The 20537-nt window shown below is 39.5% G+C and overlaps 1 protein-coding gene across 1 annotated transcript; it reads right to left on the bottom strand.

Moving 5' to 3' along the window:
* Positions 1–444: 444 nt before the first annotated feature.
* Positions 445–20262, bottom strand: tmem144b (transmembrane protein 144b). Its single transcript, XM_034180956.1, has 12 exons — positions 20229–20262; positions 19962–20033; positions 19742–19864; positions 13282–13381; positions 13069–13152; positions 12901–12979; positions 12687–12766; positions 9891–10009; positions 5731–5850; positions 1572–1669; positions 1452–1505; positions 445–528 (listed from the first exon to the last, which is right to left on the bottom strand). The coding sequence occupies exons 1-12, from the start codon at positions 20260–20262 to the stop codon at positions 445–447; spliced, it is 1047 nt and encodes a 348-aa protein (XP_034036847.1).
* Positions 20263–20537: the final 275 nt, after the last annotated feature.

Genomic DNA, 20537 nt, shown 5'->3' on the forward strand with positions numbered 1-20537 from the left:
CTTTATTAGTCTAAATAAAGAATTAGGAAGATAGTTATTTATTGTGTTTCATTTTTGGTGCCATGTCATGAATAATAACATTAATGGCTACCAGTGAGGCCAACTTATGACTGCATGGTCATAGGTGGGGGGCAATTACCTTGGAAATTGTGATGACAGGACAAAAGAATAATCAAATAGTTAATTTTATTGACAATTAAGTTACAATATTTTACCAAGTTCAATGTTTTCTTTAAATATATATTTTTAACCTTCATATCACAATAATATTCTCCAGCCACTCAGCCTGACATCTCAAAAGTTACTGACTTTTCTGAAGCTGCCAAATAGCACTTCTGATTTCTGCCCTTTTTTGGTAAAGATGGCAGTTTGTCAAATGTTAGTATGTCAGTCAAAAGCAACAAATAATCACAGTATGATGTTTCAACTTAACACCATACACAATCACAGCTTTGAGAAGGCAGTCAGCAGGGAGCCCGCCACAACGATACAAGAGGCCAAGAAGAAGATGCAGCAGTTGGCCAAGCCCTAAAAGATAAATAGCATCTATCTGAGTATGTTGTAAACCAAGTCATAAAACATCATTTAGTTTTCCCCTCTAGATTTAAGCCCTCATTGTTGATGTGCCTTTGAGCAAGACACCAAATTCCTTCATTGCTCACTTTTCCTCGTACAGTTGTATAGAAATGTAGCCAACAGTTGCACAGAAGGAAGTGTTTTCTCTACAATGCAAAATATTTAGCTTGAATTTGAATTACACACTTATTTTTATCTAAGGCCAAAATACAGCCATCGGGTATTGCGAAGGCCAGCCGTCCATGGTCAGCATAAGTACAGTCCTGTTACTGCCAGGGTCTCCAAATTCACAGGGAACATTCTTGAAACACAGATCCTGGACAAGTTTAAAGATTGCTAACCTTGACCTGTTTTAAGAGGTCAAAAACTCATTCCGTTTCCTATTTTTATGCTTATACAGCCGAGGGTATTTTAGCATTGCATTAAATTTTTAAAATTGTTATTCTACGGCCACATTAGCTACAACTGCCAACTTGCCATTCATTTTCAGAGCAGGCATTTTGGAGTATCAAGAGACAGTGACTCTGCTGCCAGCTAGGTCTATAGGACACTACTGTAGTCTTGTTTGGGGGCAGGAGCTAAAGGGGTAAAATATGACATGACGGAATTTCTCTACTTCTGGGGTATCAACCATAGTATTTTCAATGGGTTTTTGGTCAAATTACACGCAAACAAATTGAAAACGCTAAGAAAAAGTGACCATGTGGTGGAAAGTGGACATGTGTTGGGATTTGTTTATGATCTGGATTAAAACGTGTCGAGGTGGTTTTGCAGGCAAGAGAACAGAGCTACTATGGTTAGCTGTGTAGGTTAACACTTACTGTCTCCCACTCGCTTTTGGAGAGTGATTTTAGGAGGAGAGTTTTGTCCTTTACCTTAATTTCTCTGAAGACAACAGATCCCCACAGAGCTGCAACCAGACCGGATCCCTAAAGAAAAGTGAACTGTCAACCAATTAGAGTAGCTGTAGCTTTTAAAACAGCAATTTTACTTACTGCACAGGCAATCGGGAATGCAACAACTGCACTCAGGTAGTTGCTCGATAAATACCAGCAGTATGTCCCCAATGCCCACAGTAGTCCAGACAAGAGCGCTGAGGAGAAAAGAAACATGGCAACACAACTGTACACATAAGGAAAGAAAGTGCACCTTTGAGTTCAACAACTTCTGAGAAACATGAAAATATTCCCATTGTTGCATGTTGAAGACAAATGATTCCATGTTCATTGAGCTAGTTAAGCCAGAGCCTCATGTAGTCTTGCAGTAGCTTGTATGTAACAAGCGGCAAACTGATAGCGAGAGAAGAAGCCCTACCTGAAAAAGTGCAGTTCCTTAACTGGCCACTTGAGGCTTGCTCAAAAACAAAACATTCCCATAGCAGTCAACGTTAAAATGTCCAACTTGAGAGCAGACAAATATGTTTACAGCCTGGTACAAAAGACAGTCTCTAGATCATTTCCTCCAAGAGGACTGCATGGGGCACAATTTGTTTATTCCTAGTAAGTCCCTTCGGCTGCTCCCTTGTTTGACTCGGGGGCGCCACAGCAAATCCAAGGTGGAGCTGCATGTTGAATAGGCACAGGTTTTACGCCGGATGCTGACGCAACTCCACATTACATGGAGAAATGTGGCAGGGGTGGGACGAACCCGGAACCTTCTGCACTGAAACCAAGCGCATTAACCACTTGGCCACCACCCCTGCCCGATTGATGTTTAAAATGTTTTAAGCTGTAAAGATCTGTATGAGTCGAGGTGTGTGGTCACTTTGATAGCCGCTGAGCCCAATGACTCCACCCCTGTTAGAACCTCACCATAACTTGGTATTCACTTGATGCGGCTAGTAGTGGAGGGCTGTGTCAGTTTCGTTTGGAAAACTTTATTACAAAGACATGAAATATTACAGCTTGTGTGATGAAACATCCCAACAGATCATTTAAGAGAGGGGTGGGCAACTTGTTCCAGAAAGGGTCAAGAGAGTGCAGGTTTTCTTTGCAGCCACCGATCCACCACTGATTACTATCACTTTGAGCAGATGGAATCAGTTAATCAATGAAATCACCTGGTGGAGTCAGTGGCTACAAAGAAAACCTGCACCCTCTTGGCCCTTTCTGGAACAAGTTGCCCACCCCTGATCTAAGACATCCCTGCTGCAATATTTATGCTGAGTGAAAGGTTTATCACATTTAGTAGCTATGGATAGTCTGATTCTTTAGGTTCCTTTAATGACTTAGAAAATAAGCAGCTTATAAGTTTTAAACTTCACACCAAATTAAACAGGAGCACCACCCCAAAGTCCCCCCCAAAAATGTTTTTAATAAAACACCTGAACTAAGGCTGCCTGTTAGCTTAGCTGGTTGGAGGGACATCTTCAGGCTGAGCCACCCATGCTCCACTCCTTTAGAGTACATGATTAATCAGATGCCAACACGGTGACAATCAGATATGGGCTTCATATCTGCTGTTCCGGGTCTCTATTGAAAATCCACAGGTGACATCATGCAGGCTTTGTCCAGTACAGTAGTATTCAGAATAATAGTAGTGCTATGTGACAAATGATTAATCCAGGTTTTGAGTATATTTCTTATTGTTACATGGGAAACAAGGTACCAGTAGATTCTCACAAATCCAACAAGACCAAGCATTCATGATATGCACACTCTTAAGGCTATGAAATTGGGCTATTAGTAAAAAAAAAGTAGAAAAGGGGGTGTTCACAATAATAGTGTGGCGTTCGTCAATTTTGTGGAACAGGTGTGAATCAGGTGTCCCCTATGTAAGGATGAAGCCAGCACCTGTTGAACATGCTTTTCTCCTTGAAAGCCTGAGGAAAATGGGATGTTCAAGACATTGTTCAGAAGAACAGCGTAGTTTGATTAAAAAGTTGATTGGAGAGGGGAAAACGTATATGCAGGTGCAAAACATTATAGTCTGTTCATCTACAATGATCTCCAATGCTTTAAAATGGAAAAAAAAAAAAAGACGCGTGGAAGAAAATGGAAAACCACCATCAAAATGGATAGAAGAAAAACCAGAATGGCAAAGGCTCACCCATTGATCAGCTCCAGGATGATCAAAGACAGTCTGGAGTTACCTGTAAGTGCTGTGACAGAAGACGCCTGTGTGAAGCTAATTTATTTGCAAGAATCCCCCGCAAAGTCCCTCTGTTAAATAAAAGACGTGCAGAAGAGGTTACAATTTGCCAAAGAACACATCAACTGGCCTAAAGAGAAATGGAGGAATATTTTGTGGACTGATGAGTAAAACTGTTCTTTTTGGCTCCAAGGGCCGCAGACAGTTTGTGAGATGACCCCCAAACTCTGAATTCAAGCCACATTTCACAGTGAAGACAGTGAAGCATGGTGGTGCAAGCATCATGATATGGGCATGTTTCTCCTACTATGGTGTTGGGCCTATATATCACATACCAGGTATCATGGATCAGTTTGGATATGTCAAAATACTTGAAGGTCATGTTGCCTTATGTTGAGCAGGACATGCCCTTGAAATGGGTGTTTCAACAAAATGACCCCAAGCACACTAGTAAACGACCAAATCTTGGTTCCAAACCAACAAAATTAATGCCTCACAAATGTGAAGAAATCATGAAAAACTGTGGTTATACAAATAAATACTAGTTTAGTGATTCACAGGATTGCTAAAAAAGCAGTTTGAACATAATAGTTTTGAGTTTGTAGCGTCAACAGCAGATGCTACTATTATTGTGAACACCCCCTTTTCTACTTTTTTTTTTTTTTTACTAATAGCCCAATTTCATAGCCTTAAGAGTGTGCATATCATGAATGCTTGGTCTTGTTGGATTTGTGAGAATCTACTGGTACCTTTGTTTCCCATGTAACAATAAGAAATATACACAAAACCTGGATTAATCTTTTTAGTCACATAGCACTACTATTATTCTGAACACTACTGTATATGTGCACACAGTCTACCATGTACATATGGCTGACCTGTTCGCTCATAAGCTCTACACATTTCATCCTTGTGGCCTTGGTCGTTAGGCTGAACTGTGACAAATTCCACCTGGACTTGGAAGATTAAGGCATTTTATGATCCAGAGGTCATGCCATTGTGTTATATTTCTGACTGTCAGGCAGGTTTCAGCTGCATTGGTCCCCTCTAATCAATTATTCCATAGTGATTAAACTAAAGCAGCTTTAGGAAGTCATCATTCCACAGTCAAAGTTATGGTGCACCTGCTGGACAAACATTCCTGATTAACAGTTTGGTCACTTTTTCCAGGTCTGTACAATATTTACACCTGCGGTACCTTTGTGGAGATTAATGATTTCAAAAAAGTTTAATCTGCAAAGATTGTTCTTCGAAACAGTGGAACGTGTTCAGCATATCAATAAGCAGAGGGTCGGTCATATTTCAACAGAAACAGGGTGGTACCTTTGTGTAGATTAATGATTTTAGAAAAGTTTGATCTGCAAAGATTGTTCTTCAGATGCATGTAAAAAAACAGTTCAGTGGAAAGTGTTCAGCATATCAGGGTGATTCTTAGACTACGGGCACTTATGTCCTTTGATCATATTGTATGAAAAACAGAAAAAAGGGGAAATTTCATACTTTTATAGTTATCTTTACAATGAAAGTGTGTTAAGAACTTTGTTCTAGTAGTCTATGATGACTTTTTCACCTTTTTTCAGCATCATTATATGCAAATATTGCCGTTTTGTGCGTGTCCCACACCCAGACTTTTGATCTTCAATGATAAAAATGAATGGTAAAGAAACGTTTTTTTTAATGTTTTAAAATATCTCTGAATAAAATATCAGTAAAATAATCAAAAAAATAATTGGGGTATTCAATGTCATACAACTGTTGTGTTTTTTTTTTTAAACAAAATGTAGTTGTCCCACACTATTGCCGTAATTTCCACCACAACACTGTAATGTCCCTTTAAACAGTTTGTATGAAAGATTGTTTGGGTAGTTTCTATGGAGATAAACAGTGACAGAGCACATGTATATAGCGCCAAATCACAACAAACAGTTGCCCCAAGGCGCTTTATATTGTAAGGCAATGGTGTGGTGGAAATTACATTTACAAGGCCAATAGCGCCCATAGTTAAAGAATCACCCATCAATAAGTAGAGGTTCGGGTCATCTTTCAGCAGAAAGAGTGTGGTACCTGGTAGGACGGCTCTGGCGTACACCCTCGGCCTGTTATTCATGGCAGCACAGTAAACGGTAAAGTACACTGTGCTTGCAACAAAAATTCCAGAGCACAATGCGTGAACATAGTCGAGCTCTGTGCAGAAAAAAAAAAGTATTCATTTAGCTTGTAGTTCCACCTTGGGAGTTTACTTTAAATATCACAAAATTCAGCATGATTATGATGAACAATGCAGTCTTATGAAAACTCTCAAAGTTGGTCTGTGTAGACCGAGAAAACACTGCTAAAGATCAATCAATCAGACGGGATGTGGACAGTCTGTCCCCAAAGATTTTAAGATGTCAACGCACCTCTCACAAAATTAACAAAAGCAAATCATTTCATCTCAACTTAATATTCTTGGACCATTTCTTTCTTATGTGTCAAAGTTAAATAATTCCATTTGAAAGCTGATGATACCCAGCCTTGTTGGGGATCATTAAAATTCTGAGTGACACCATCTTAGTGACACCACTGGCAATACACATCTGAGTGACATATATTATAGAATGCAGTGTTGTACAACAGAGTTTAACGTCCCTCATCAGACAATTAAGGAGGTGACCATACATTGAACAGATACTTGTATTTCTAATCTGAAAATGTAAAAAAAAAAAGAATAAATAAAATTCAGAACATAAGTTTTTTCCCCCTTCATATTGAATACACAGCTACATTTAATACAATACACTGAATCATTTAAAACTAGACAATTTTGTATACATTTGAACAATCACAGTTAGTGTGATTAGAATACTATTTTGTATTTTATTTGTCATTTATACAAATTACAAATTTTGGTCAATCTGGGTTATGTTTAAAAGGCTGTTTAAAAAATGAGAATCTGCACAATATTGATTGCCATCCTGATAATAAAATTCAGATAGATATGTTTTTCAGAAAAATATATTTCGCATTTCAATCAATCAATCAATTTTTTTTTTATATAGCGCCAAATCACAACAAACAGTTGCCCCAAGGCGCTTTATATTGTAAGGCAAGGCCATACAATAATGATGTAAAACCCCAACGGTCAAAACGACCCCCTGTGAGCAAGCACTTGGCTACAGTGGGAAGGAAAAACTCCCTTTTAACAGGAAGAAACCTCCAGCAGAACCAGGCTCAGGGAGGGGCAGTCTTCTGCTGGGACTGGTTGGGGCTGAGGGAGAGAACCAGGAAAAAGATATGCTGTGGAGGGGAGCAGAGATCGATCACTAATGATTAAATGCAGAGTGGTGCATACAGAGCAAAAAGAGAAAGAAACAGTGCATCATGGGAACCCCCCAGCAGTCTACGTCTATAGCAGCATAACTAAGGGATGGTTCAGGGTCACCTGATCCAGCCCTAACTATAAGCTTTAGCAAAAAGGAAAGTTTTAAGCCTAATCTTAAAAGTAGAGAGGGTGTCTGTCTCCCTGATCTGAATTGGGAGCTGGTTCCACAGGAGAGGAGCCTGAAAGCTGAAGGCTCTGCCTCCCATTCTACTCTTACAAACCCTAGGAACTACAAGTAAGCCTGCAGTCTGAGAGCGAAGCGCTCTATTGGGGTGATATGGTACTACAAGGTCCCTAAGATAAGATGGGACCTGATTATTCAAAACCTTATAAGTAAGAAGAAGAATTTTAAATTCTATTCTAGAATTAACAGGAAGCCAATGAAGAGAGGCCAATATAGGTGAGATATGCTCTCTCCTTCTAGTCCCCGTCAGTACTCTAGCTGCAGCATTTTGAATTAACTGAAGGCTTTTTAGGGAACTTTTAGGACAACCTGATAATAATGAATTACAATAGTCCAGCCTAGAGGAAATAAATGCATGAATTAGTTTTTCAGCATCACTCTGAGACAAGACCTTTCTGATTTTAGAGATATTGCGTAAATGCAAAAAAGCAGTCCTACATATTTGTTTAATATGCGCTTTGAATGACATATCCTGATCAAAAATGACTCCAAGATTTCTCACAGTATTACTAGAGGTCAGGGTAATGCCATCCAGAGTAAGGATCTGGTTAGACACCATGTTTCTAAGATTTGTGGGGCCAAGTACAATAACTTCAGTTTTATCTGAGTTTAAAAGCAGGAAATTAGAGGTCATCCATGTCTTTATGTCTGTAAGACAATCCTGCAGTTTAGCTAATTGGTGTGTGTCCTCTGGCTTCATGGATAGATAAAGCTGGGTATCATCTGCGTAACAATGAAAATTTAAGCAATACCGTCTAATAATACTGCCTAAGGGAAGCATATATAAAGTGAATAAAATTGGTCCTAGCACAGAACCTTGTGGAACTCCATAATTAACTTTAGTCTGTGAAGAAGATTCCCCATTTACATGAACAAATTGTAATCTATTAGACAAATATGATTCAAACCACCGCAGCGCAGTGCCTTTAATACCTATGGCATGCTCTAATCTCTGTAATAAAATTTTATGGTCAACAGTATCAAAAGCAGCACTGAGGTCTAACAGAACAAGCACAGAGATGAGTCCACTGTCCGAGGCCATAAGAAGATCATTTGTAACCTTCACTAATGCTGTTTCTGTACTATGATGAATTCTAAAACCTGACTGAAACTCTTCAAATAGACCATTCCTCTGCAGATGATCAGTTAGCTGTTTTACAACTACCCTTTCAAGAATTTTTGAGAGAAAAGGAAGGTTGGAGATTGGCCTATAATTAGCTAAGATAGCTGGGTCAAGTGATGGCTTTTTAAGTAATGGTTTAATTACTGCCACCTTAAAAGCCTGTGGTACATAGCCAACTAACAAAGATAGATTGATCATATTTAAGATCGAAGCATTAAATAATGGTAGGGCTTCCTTGAGCAGCCTGGTATGAATGGGGTCTAATAAACATGTTGATGGTTTGGATGAAGTAACTAATGAAAATAACTCAGACAGAACAATCGGAGAGAAAGAGTCTAACCAAATACCGGCATCACTGAAAGCAGCCAAAGATAACGATACGTCTTTGGGATGGTTATGAGTAATTTTTTCTCTAATAGTTAAAATTTTGTTAGCAAAGAAAGTCATGAACTCATTACTAGTTAAAGATAATGGAATACTCAGCTCAATAGAGCTCTGACTCTTTGTCAGCCTGGCTACAGTGCTGAAAAGAAACCTGGGGTTGTTCTTATTTTCTTCAATTAGTGATGAGTAGAAAGATGTCCTAGCTTTACGGAGGGCTTTTTTATAGAGCAACAGACTCTTTTTCCAGGCTAAGTGAAGATCTTCTAAATTAGTGAGACGCCATTTCCTCTCCAACTTACGGGTTATCTGCTTTAAGCTACGAGTTTGAGAGTTATACCATGGAGTCAGACACTTCTGATTTAAAGCTCTCTTTTTCAGAGGAGCTACAGCATTCAAAGTTGTCTTCAATGAGGATGTAAAACTATTGACGAGATACCCTATCTCCCTTACAGAGTTTAGGTAGCTACTCTGCACTGTGTTGTTATATGGCATTAGAGAACATAAAGAAGGAATCATATCCTTAAACCTAGTTACAGCGCTTTCTGAAAGACTGAGTGTAATGAAACTTATTCCCTACTGCTGGGTAGTCCATCAGAGTAAATGTAAATGTTATTAAAAATGATCAGACAGAAGGGAGTTTTCAGGGAATACTGTTAAGTCTTCTATTTCCATACCATAAGTCAGAACAAGATCTAAGATATGATTAAAGTGGTGGGTGGACTCATTTACTTTTTGAGCAAAGCCAACAGAGTCTAATAATAGATTAAATGCAGTGTTGAGGCTGTCATTCTCAGCATCTGTGTGGATGTTAAAATCGCCCACTATAATTATCTTATCTGAGCTAAGCACTAAGTCAGACAAAGTGGTAGTTATGAGCCCCCTGGCCCATACACTATCAAACAAACATTTCAAGACAAGTATGGTGTGTGTTTTGGGTTAATATCCTCAAACTCTCACATTTTTATGTATGTAGAAGCTCCCATGATGGCAACAAAATTTATGATTTGATGTTTATATATGCGTGGACATCTCACTGAGATACACCTTCACTTTTATAAAGTGTAAAAGTATTTACAGACAGAAACTTTAAAGTCTGATTAAGCTTTTTGCTGCCCATATTACAGCTTGGATTTATCATCATAAATGCTTGAAGACTTTAGGGTCACACATACCATAAAGACTGGCTCCATAAAACATGCTGTCACGGCACAACGAGTGGCTTTTGATGTAGAGGATTGGTACAAACGAGGACCCGGTCAGCACACCGGCAAAGACAGCCAGCAGGCAACCACTAGTCAAAGAAAGGACAATACTTCAGTATTTGTAACATATGAAACATTCATTTACTGTAACAAATATTAATCAGTAAAGATCTTTTGTTACCTACATCAAAAGGTAGCATGGGTGTAGAATTAAGCAATTTAATATATCCTCCATTAAAGATTGTTTGGAGCTACACGACAGATACTCCTGTTTTATACTTCTGTTTTTCTCAGTGTACTGCAGTATTGTAATGCTGTGTGGTACAGCTGCCTGTCCACTTCTGTAAAATCTGGACTGAAACACTTGTTAAAAATCTGTTCAAAAATCGTTGGTCAGCCTCTACAGCGTCTGTATGAGACCTCTTATCACAACACAATAAGGCTGGCAAAAAACATGACACTAACCATGTTCTGAGCAGTGAATATGTCCTTCCATCTGGACGCTGATACAGTGTTCCACAGTTTAACAAGGTCACACTGAAACATTCTTTGTGCATCAGTCGATACTTTAAATAAGGAGTTTAATCCATAACAACATTACCAAGGCTGCAATTCGAGTAAATTTTTGTTGTATGGATGGATTGTGAAATATTTGTCTTATTTGTGTTGTATCAGAGCTACTGAATAATGTAAGACAAATTTCGGATCTCTGATCTGACAAAGTATTATCTTATCATACCAATGTCCCTGCCATTGTCAAACGTGTTATCGTTTTTCTAAAGAAAATGTCTTTCTTGAACTTTTTGCAATACACCCCCTCAATTTCCAGACACGGTGCAGACCACAGGTTACATCCACACATCTAATACAACCCCTGGCAAAAATTATGGAATCACCGGCCTTGGAGGATGTTCATCCAGTTGTTTAATTTTGTAGAAAAAAAGCAGATCACAGATATGACACAAAACTAAAGTCATTTCAAATGGCAACTTTCTGGATTTAAGAAACACTATAAGAAATTAAGAAAAAAAGATTGTGGCAGTCAGTAACAGTTACTTTTTTTAGACCAAGCAGAGGAAAAAAAATATGGAATCACTCAATTCTGAGGAAAAAATTATGGAATCACCCTGTAAATTTTCATCCCCAAAACTAACACCTGCATCAAATCAAATCTGCTTGTTAGTCTGCATCTAAAAAGGAGTGATCACACACCTTGGAGAGCTGTTGCACCAAGTGCACTGACATGAATCATGGCTCCAACACGAGAGATGTCAATTGAAACAAAGGAGAGGATTATCAAACTCTTAAAAACAGGGTAAATCATCATGCAATGTTGCAAAAGATGTTGGTTGTTCACAGTCAGCTGTGTCTAAACTCTGGACCAAATACAAACATGAGAAGGTTGTTAAAGGCAAACATACTGGTAGACCAAGGAAGACATCAAAGCGTCAAGACAGAAAACTTAAAGCAATATGTCTCAAAAATCGAAAAATGCACAACAAAACAAATGAGGAACGAATGGGAGGAAACTGGAGTCAACGTCTGTGACCGAACTGTAAGAAACCGCCTAAAGGAAATGGGATTTACATACAGAAAAGCTAAACGAAAGGCATCATTAACACCTAACAGAAAAAAACAAGGTTACAATGGGCTAAGGAAAAGCAATCGTGGACTGTGGATGACTGGATGAAAGTCATATTCAGTGATGAATCTCGAATCTGCATTGGGCAAGGTGATGATGCTGGAACTTTTGTTTGGTGCCGTTCCAATGAGATTTATAAAGATGACTGCCTGAAGAGAACATGTAAATTTCCACAGTCATTGATGATATGGGGCTGCATGTCAGGTAAAGGCACTGGGGAGATGGCTGTCATTACATCATCAAATCCACAAGTTTATGTTGATATTTTGGACAATTGAAAGGATGTTTGGGGATGATGAAATCATTTTTCAAGATAATGCATCTTGTCATAGAGCAAAAACTGCGAAAACATTCCTTGCAAAAAGACATAGGGTCAATGTCATGGCATAGGGTCAATGTCAACGAGCAGATCTGATTTGATGCAGGTGTTAGTTTTGGGGATGAAAATTTACAGGGTGATTCCGTAATTTTTTCCTCAGAATTGAATGATTCCATATTTTTTTTCCTCTGCTTGGTCTAAAAAAGTAACCGTTACTGACTGCCATATTTTTTTCTTGATTTCTTATAGTGTTTCTTAAAGCCAGAAAGTTGCCATTTGAAATGACTTTAGTTTTGTGTCATGTCTGTGATATGCTTTTTTCTACAAAATTAAACAACTGAATGAACATCTTCCGAGGCCGGTGATTCCATAATTTTTGCCAGGGGTTGTAAGGACAATGAGGCTCAAGACCTAAGACAAGTTTGATGATGGGTGAATTTTGATTCCATTTGCGTCCACCAGGGGGCCGAGTCTCAAATATCACATCTACAGAATAATGCCACAAGTTCATCATGATGAAACTTTGTGAGGACCTTGCAAAACTTCACTGTTTTGCTTGGAGCTGCAGATTCGGCTCATTGTTGCCCTTGTGTTTTTTCTTCTTACAGCAAAGAAAGATTCAAATGAATGTCAGCAGCTGCTGATTGAAAAACGTGAAAGATTAAGGGCTTAGTTGAAAAGTGTAAATGTATTCTTCTCAATGCACATAATATTATAGATCACAAGATCAATGTTGCACAAACTCATTTGTCTCCGCCTTTAGCTTACTAGAGCAATATGTTGAACAAATCCTACTTGCACTCACATGAATCGTCTTGTTTTTGGCCTGAAGGAGTCTATCCAGAGCTCTGAGTCATCTGGTTGACAGCTTCCTAAGGTTTGTCTCTGCAGAATAAAAGACTTTATCAACAGCAACATTGGGGCAGATGATACAAAGTTCCTATAAAGTGTTAAGGTGGTGGGTGCACCGGTACCTGAACCCAAAGCTGACACAAATATATATAAAAATAAAAACTCACTGCATCAATAAGCAGCAGCGTCAACTCTGAATTAGGATGCAGTTCCACGTCCGATTTCACAAAGAAAAAGATCAGACCACTGCAACACAGGATGCACACACACGCTTCGTTAATGAGGGTAATTTGCAAGCCTTTTGTGTCCATTGCACAAGCATCAAAAGGTTACACTGACTGATCAGACATAGTCCAGCTCCACAACAATTTAATAAAGGCTTCGAGACGCTCTCAGCCTCAATTCCAAACCACCCAAACCTGTTAACGACAGCCCGGTGTCACTCACACATTTATCTTTGACCTTTTTAAATGGTGTCTAACTTTCTTCAAATGAAAGAACTTGTCACCAACATTCAGTAACAAAACAAAAAATACAATCAAACTCACCTTGAGATGGCCCAGCCCATTAGCAAGCCAGCGGACCCCCAAATTAGCATCCCAATGCTGAGACCAACAGATTTCACGATTAAAACAGCTGCCATATTACCTTTGCAGAAAACAGATGTTTTGCATAAAGGCACAGCAAAGACAGGTTAATTTGTTCCATCACTTTCTAACATCCAGAAAGTCCAGTCATGAACAACAAAAGACATTTTTATGTGTCCTTATAGCTTAACGGAGGTCTTAGGAGAACATTTTGGCATTCCTAATGTCCGTCTTAATTCAAGCTTTTTAAATGAAAATTTTAAAAAATGCAGTTATTATAACAGTATTCGGGTCCCATTAAACTACAGATTTGCAAGCAAATTCACAAAATGACATCTGTTCTGCCACACTAGTTTCAGCACATGCCAGGACAGGGAGCATGACTGGTGCTAAATCTACTATATGACAATCAACTCAAATCCTGGATGGCAGCAACCCAAGCAGACAACCGGTCCATCCCCACCTCTCAAAAACAATCATTGAAATGCCATATCCAGATTAGATGCATGTGACCTCTTTGCCTTCTCCAGCCCCTGGTGGTCTACTGAGGCACCTACATGTTTGTTTATGCCCCGGGAAACACACCGCATTGCCAGAATTCATTCACACTGAAAGTGATACAGTTCATGTCATTCCAGCAGTACCAGATGATCTGCTGAAAAGACCAAGTACCAAAAACGTCCAAGTGACTCAGTGTAAAAGTCTCTAGACGGGAAACACTAGGATCTAAAAGACTTTGAACACCATTCTCATGCAAAAGTATTAACACCAAATGTCTCTGTCCATCAACCTCAACTCCACAAGCTCTCTCCAACCATCTCTTGATCTCAAAGGCACCCAGTGGGAGTAAATCTTGTGTGATGAGATATCAGAATTAAACTCTTCAATCTCAGTACAGAAAACTGTAACAGGCCTGTTTTCTACAAGTGTGCTTGACAGCCATGTATTTAAAAAAAAAAAACAAATGCCAGTTACTGTCCCCAGAAGACATCAGATCTGAATGATTTTCCATCAGACATCTTCACGTGGTGTGAAAATGTGCCATTGTGTGAAGTGTCAAAGAAACCCACCATACAACGCTCATCAGAAGAATGACAGGATAGTGCCGATATAGCACCAATGAAGCCCTGTGCAGCTTCTGAATTATGCAACATTTCATAAATTTTTCAGTTGTCTCACGCCTGCTGTCTGCAGTACAAGACAGTTGAATATGTCAGGGGTTACGTTTTACTGTGGTCCAAACAAAGTCAGAGATGTCCTAGTTTTTTATCTCTTACACAAAGTTGCAACAAATCAGCCAAAGGTGCTTCAAAAGGGCAAAATCTAACCTCCCCCCCCCCCCACAGAGCAAGCACATAGGTAAGGAAAAACTGATTGTCAGAGGAAGCCTCAAGCAGACCAGATCCAGAGTGGTGACCATCTGCTCTGGCCACACTGCCAATAAATAGATGAGGTCAAAACACAAAGTAATAAACATGCTAGACCAAGATTATCGAACTCCACATCAGCAACTTTTACAGTTCTGTGGTTATGTGCCCTCCCCTGTACATTGGAGGTGTGAAAGTAGTCTCCAGCTTTAGGTACCTGGGTATGCCCATATCCAGTGACCTCACCTGGTGTGCCAACACCTCATTTGGTCAGGAAAGCCCACCAGTGGCTCTACTTCCTCAGGAAGGTGCAGAGAGCTGGACTTGGGAGCTCCATTCTGAGGAACTATCATTGTGCAGTGGAGAGCATCCTCTGCACCTGCATCACTGTGTGGTATGGCAGCTGCACAGCTGCTAAGAGGGGGGCTCTGCAGAGGGTGGTAAAGGCTGTACAGAGGATTGTAGGGAGCAGCCTTCCCACCACCTCAGATCTCCATTCATCATGGTGCAGGGGAAGGGCTCGCTGCATTCTGAGGGACTCCTCTCATCCCACACAGTCTGTTTCAGCCCCTCCCCACAGGCAGGCGGCTCAGGAGCATTCAGAGTAGAACTACCAGGCTCAGAAACAGCTTCTTCCCTGAGGCTGTTAGACTGTTGAACTTGAGCCGTGCTCCATAGAACTTATACCATCCCATACACACTGCATTAAAACACTTTAATTGCACATGTGCAATAATCTCCTGTGTGCAATACGTATATGTGCAATGCTGGTTTTCACTTAATTCCCAGTGCAATATTATAATTTACTTGCTGTTCACACCTATATTTGGTATTAAACATATCTAATTTCAGCTTTTATTTTATTTATTTAATAGCTTATATTTATACCTATAGTTTTTAGGTTTTTTTCTTTAAATAACCGGGACTTGAGTACTAATTTTGTACCATTAACATGTAAATCAAGTTGGCACGACAAAGTTCCTTGAATCATAGTAACCAAATTGTCCCAATGTTAATGTCCCACCTCAAAGCATTCCAGCTCCATAGTACAAATCAAGTTTCACTTTTGTGAAGCAGGAACATTTAAAACATTTACATTTAAATGGGCCTCTTGCTTTATAAATAAGTTTACTGCTTATACACTTAGTGGTGATTCTTTAACTACAGGCACCATTGGCCTTGTAAATGTAATTTCCACCACACCATTGCCTTACAATATAAAGCACCTTGGGGCAACTGTTTGTTGTGATTTGGCGCTATACACATGTGCTCTGATGTCACTGTTTAACTCCATAGAAACTACCCAAACAATCTTTCATACAAACTGTTTAAAGGGACATTACAGTGTTGTGGTGGAAATTACGGCAATAGTGTGGGACAACTACATTTTGTTTAAAAAAAATCACAACAGTTGTATGACATTGAATACCCCAATTATGTTTTGATTATTTTACTGATATTTTATTCAGAGATATTTTAAAACATTAGAAAAAACGTTTCTTTACCATTCATTTTTATCATTGAAGATCAAAAGTCTGGGTGTGGGACAAGCACAAAACGGCGATATTTGCATATAATGATGCTGAAAAAAGGTGAAAAAGTCATCATAGACTACTAGAACAAATTTAACACTTTCATTGTAAAGATAACTATAAAAGTGTGAAATTTCCCCTTTTTTCTGTTTTTCATACAATATGATCAAAGGACATAAGTGCCCGTAGTCTAAGAATCACCCTTAGACTCTAGAATATGGTGTGGCCATAAACAACCAACACCACAGCAACATCTGCACACTGTGTAGATGGATTTTGGCTGATTATTCCCAGTTGGAATAATGAGTCATGGGCAGTGGTTTGTAAAGCTGACTGCTGCCCTGCCATGTCTGTGGTGAGAGAAACATTGGCCAGAACTCAAATTCGCACTTTTTTTTCCCTCCAAACAAATCCAAGACTAGTCCTGATTTAAGAAACATTGTGAAGATTCATGATTTTCCTCCAGAATGGGTTATGTGTCAATTGTCCAGACAGATCCTACAAAGTACAAAAGAAATTCAGTCCAGTATACAGTTTTCCATCTCCATGTCAGTGGAAAAAACAAGAACATTTTCCTAAAATAAATTTTGGTGCAAAGGGGCTGAATCAGACGTGTCATTTGACGTTGTCAGTTGTGTTAAAAATATACCGTTAAATGCCTGTTGATTTATAATTTTTTTTTGTAGTTTACTACCACACCATCATTGTCATCATGAATAAGCATAGCATACTTTAGACAGTGTGGATGTCGACCCTTAGTGACCACCGGCACATCAAAGTGATCCCGTCTGCTACAAAACACGATAAACTCAATTTCCAAAATTCACACACCATTTGAAGCTTATTTTCTCCAATTAGATAAGGGTCTGACTTGCGGCTTGGGAACCAGATGCCTGCAACACGGCCTCATCAAGAGACAAATTTATACATTAAAAACCCCACTAGGACTACATTCTCTTTATTACATGGACATTTCAAGCAAAACACTTCCCTAGAGCTAAATTTGAGTAAATCAGACCAGTGAACTTGAGATACCTTGTTTCATCATTCCTGATGGAATAAATTAAAACACACCATATTGTCTTGCTCTCTATGAGATCACTTGTTTTAATGTGGCATGCCTCATATTCTGTATTGAGGCATCCTGCACCTGAATGGTTATGGGTCCCCATGATGGGGTGCGGTGGCTGTGCTGGCTGGGGTAATCTCCAGTTAAACTAACCTGTGCATATTTATTCTGAAATAGCTACTGCACACACTAAAGAAGGGCACCTGACCCAAAAATCTCTGACAAAATGTGCTGTCTATGTATTTGTTGTCAATATGATCTACAGGAAGGATTTAGAGCCTAAACCTTTTAGGCTTGCAGTGACCTTTTTAATGAGTCCTCTCCCTGCATGGCAGAAGGCCAGTGCTTAAAAGTACAATGTGATGGCAAAATATTTTACCTGTAAGGTTCTCAGGCTGTCATTTGCAGATTAAAATTTTGTTAGCCATAATATTTTAGCAAGAAAAAAAAAGTAGTTAAAACATCCAGTACTGTGTAACTCATTGACTTAACTTGGTGTTCAACAGATTGGCATTGCTGCAACAATAGTTAACCATGGCGCCATGCAAGCACATTACCAGATACAACATGCATCAATCTGTCGTAGCAGGAAATCAGTTCGAGAAAAATGCATTTACCCATCTGTTTCACACAATATATAGAACGTGGAAGAGTGTGGAATTGAACCTTGAAAATATCAATTTTCCTGCTGTGCGAGACTTCCAGAAGTGTACAGAGCCATTTGTTACGTGTCGACGCGAGTTGAGGAGCGGACCTGCGTCAGACAGAACCCAGCGCTAAAAATAACCAGAAACCGGTTCCAACAACAGAAAATTTATTTTTCACCTGTGCATAATAATGTGTACAAAACTAAAACAACGTCCTTCTGGTGGAGTGACTGTTGGCACGCTCTTTAGCGCCCAAAAGGATAGAAGCCCGGCGTTCCTGGACCCACTACCACCAGACAAACACCCCCCAGGTGGACACGACAAACTGACTCTCTGTGAAGCAAAGAAGAGGTGAGGTAAGTCAGCAGTTACAATATCTTTCAAAAGACACACGCTATCAGCAACACATTCAGGTCTGTATTTTTTAACTTTATGCAAATGAGCAGCTTCTCACAACAAGTGGAGGATCACTTACCCGCACGCCACAGCAGTGAGAAGCAAACTGCACAATTCTCATCACAATTCCAGTATACTGCGTAACAAAACACCAAGTTACTATCAACAATTAGTCGAACACTTAATCACCTTGAATGTGTGCTGACAGCATGTGTCCTCACCCTTCCTTGCTTCACGGGCTCGATGTGTCAAACCCAGGCGCGGTCCTCAGCATCTCACAAACGGACATCACAAGGTCGAGTTCCCGGCAGTTCTGCTTGAATCACACATGACTTAAATGCAGAACGCCATCCAATTATCTGCTTCAGCTGAAAGTCTTTAAGGTTGCATGTGAGCACCAGACACAGGTGCTACACATGATGTTGATGAGGGTGAGGACTCTTCAGCCAGCACCTTCTCCACAGACAAATCAGTTTCCATGCCACCTGAAGAGCAAAGAAAAGAAAACACCAAAATATCCAGCCACACCCCCCAACACACAACACCATTATCTTGATGCAGAAGCAAGCACACATTATACTTTTTAAGTTACCACTATCCCAACCAATTTTAAATAAAGCTATTTGCAAAGGTGCTAGGCAGGTGAGACATCTGGTTTAGATCTTTGTTCCAAAAATGGACATGCACAGTTCTCTTCCAAAACAGGTGGAGAGTTTTGCCATCTTAATCTGTTTTTGTATACTGCACAGAACAAATCCACATGGAATTCTGCAGAGACTGTTTTATGAAGCCAGTATCATCAATTGTGTCCAGTCTATAGTACGTATGTCTGGATCAACCCTGGAACTACTCCATTGGATCAAACCATTCACACAGGAGTAGAGATTCTGTGAACTTTGCGAGTAAGAAATACTCCAGAATCAGACGTAGACTATACTGGAATGCTAGTGCAGTGCAACACTTTTGGAAGTGTGCTAAGCCTTGGTACTACAGCAGAGTTATTGTTTATATTTCCTAGCTTTTAATGAATTTTATAAAAATGAGCCCCAGACCCTTAACCTCATAATAGCTAGGTGGTTTTTCCTAGCTGCCCAGCCATTCTGTAGACCTGGATTCAAATCCTACTCATGCCATCAATGTATGTCCTTGGGCATTTAACCTACATTGCCAATACCCTTTGGGAATTCCCAAGATGCATATGGCAGTCACTCAATATAACCTGCACATTGTTTGTTTACAGTCAAATAGAAATTCAAGATTGTCCCATTCGGCAAACTGTGCAGAATATATGATTACCAGTAGTCATCTGCTAATTTCAGTTAAAGTTCTCTGCATTAGACCAAACTGGCAAGAGCCACATAAGCAATATTAAAGGTTCAGTTTTAAAGACCCTTCACCACCAGACCATACCTGTAGCCCAAAGCACACCTGCAATCATTGCAAAAGGATGGAATTTGGGTGGCTGAAGTATCAAGTCTCCAACCACAGAGACAGACCATATTGCTGCACAGTACACCCACTGGAAAAACATTCCTGTCAACATAGACAACCTTCAAAGTTTGGTTTAAGCAGAATGAACGATACAAGTCTCTTCTTAAAACTGACAGTTAAGTTCCCACTTTATCCTTACCATCTCCAGTCTCTAGTCTTTTCACTGGAACAAAGATGCAGCAGCCACATTCGAGATAATCCCATAGACAAACTCAGTCATATTGGTCGAGTTAGACTTAAAATAAAATGGGCCCAATACAGTACTTTCACCTTTTTTAGGGTTTTGGCCATCTAGAAAGTCACAAAAATAAGTGAGTTTATCGCATGCATTTCAGAAGATAAAGTACCATCCAGTTCAAACTTGATCAGGATTCCCTCCATCACACACCCATTTTCATTTACACACCTCGTTCACTGCAAGAGCTCACCAACAGCAACATGGTGACAAATAAAAGCAAAGATGGACATTTTACTTGAAGCATAGTGCAAATAAAAATTCTATTTTGAGAGCCCATTACCAACATTAAAACCTACAGGAAGACCAGAACATGTGCATCTCTAGAGTCTAAAAGTCAACCAGGTGCTGCCAGTTATCTAATGACTCAGCATGAGAAGGCAAATCCTGCCCAGCAAGCAGGAGTGCCTTATATCTAATTAATTTATAGCCATGCTGAGTGACTTTTTTTATGTATCAGTACTAACAAAAATGTTTTTA

This window comes from Thalassophryne amazonica, chromosome 11 (genome assembly GCF_902500255.1).
Source record: "Thalassophryne amazonica chromosome 11, fThaAma1.1, whole genome shotgun sequence".
In the NCBI taxonomy this organism is placed as follows: domain Eukaryota; kingdom Metazoa; phylum Chordata; class Actinopteri; order Batrachoidiformes; family Batrachoididae; genus Thalassophryne; species Thalassophryne amazonica.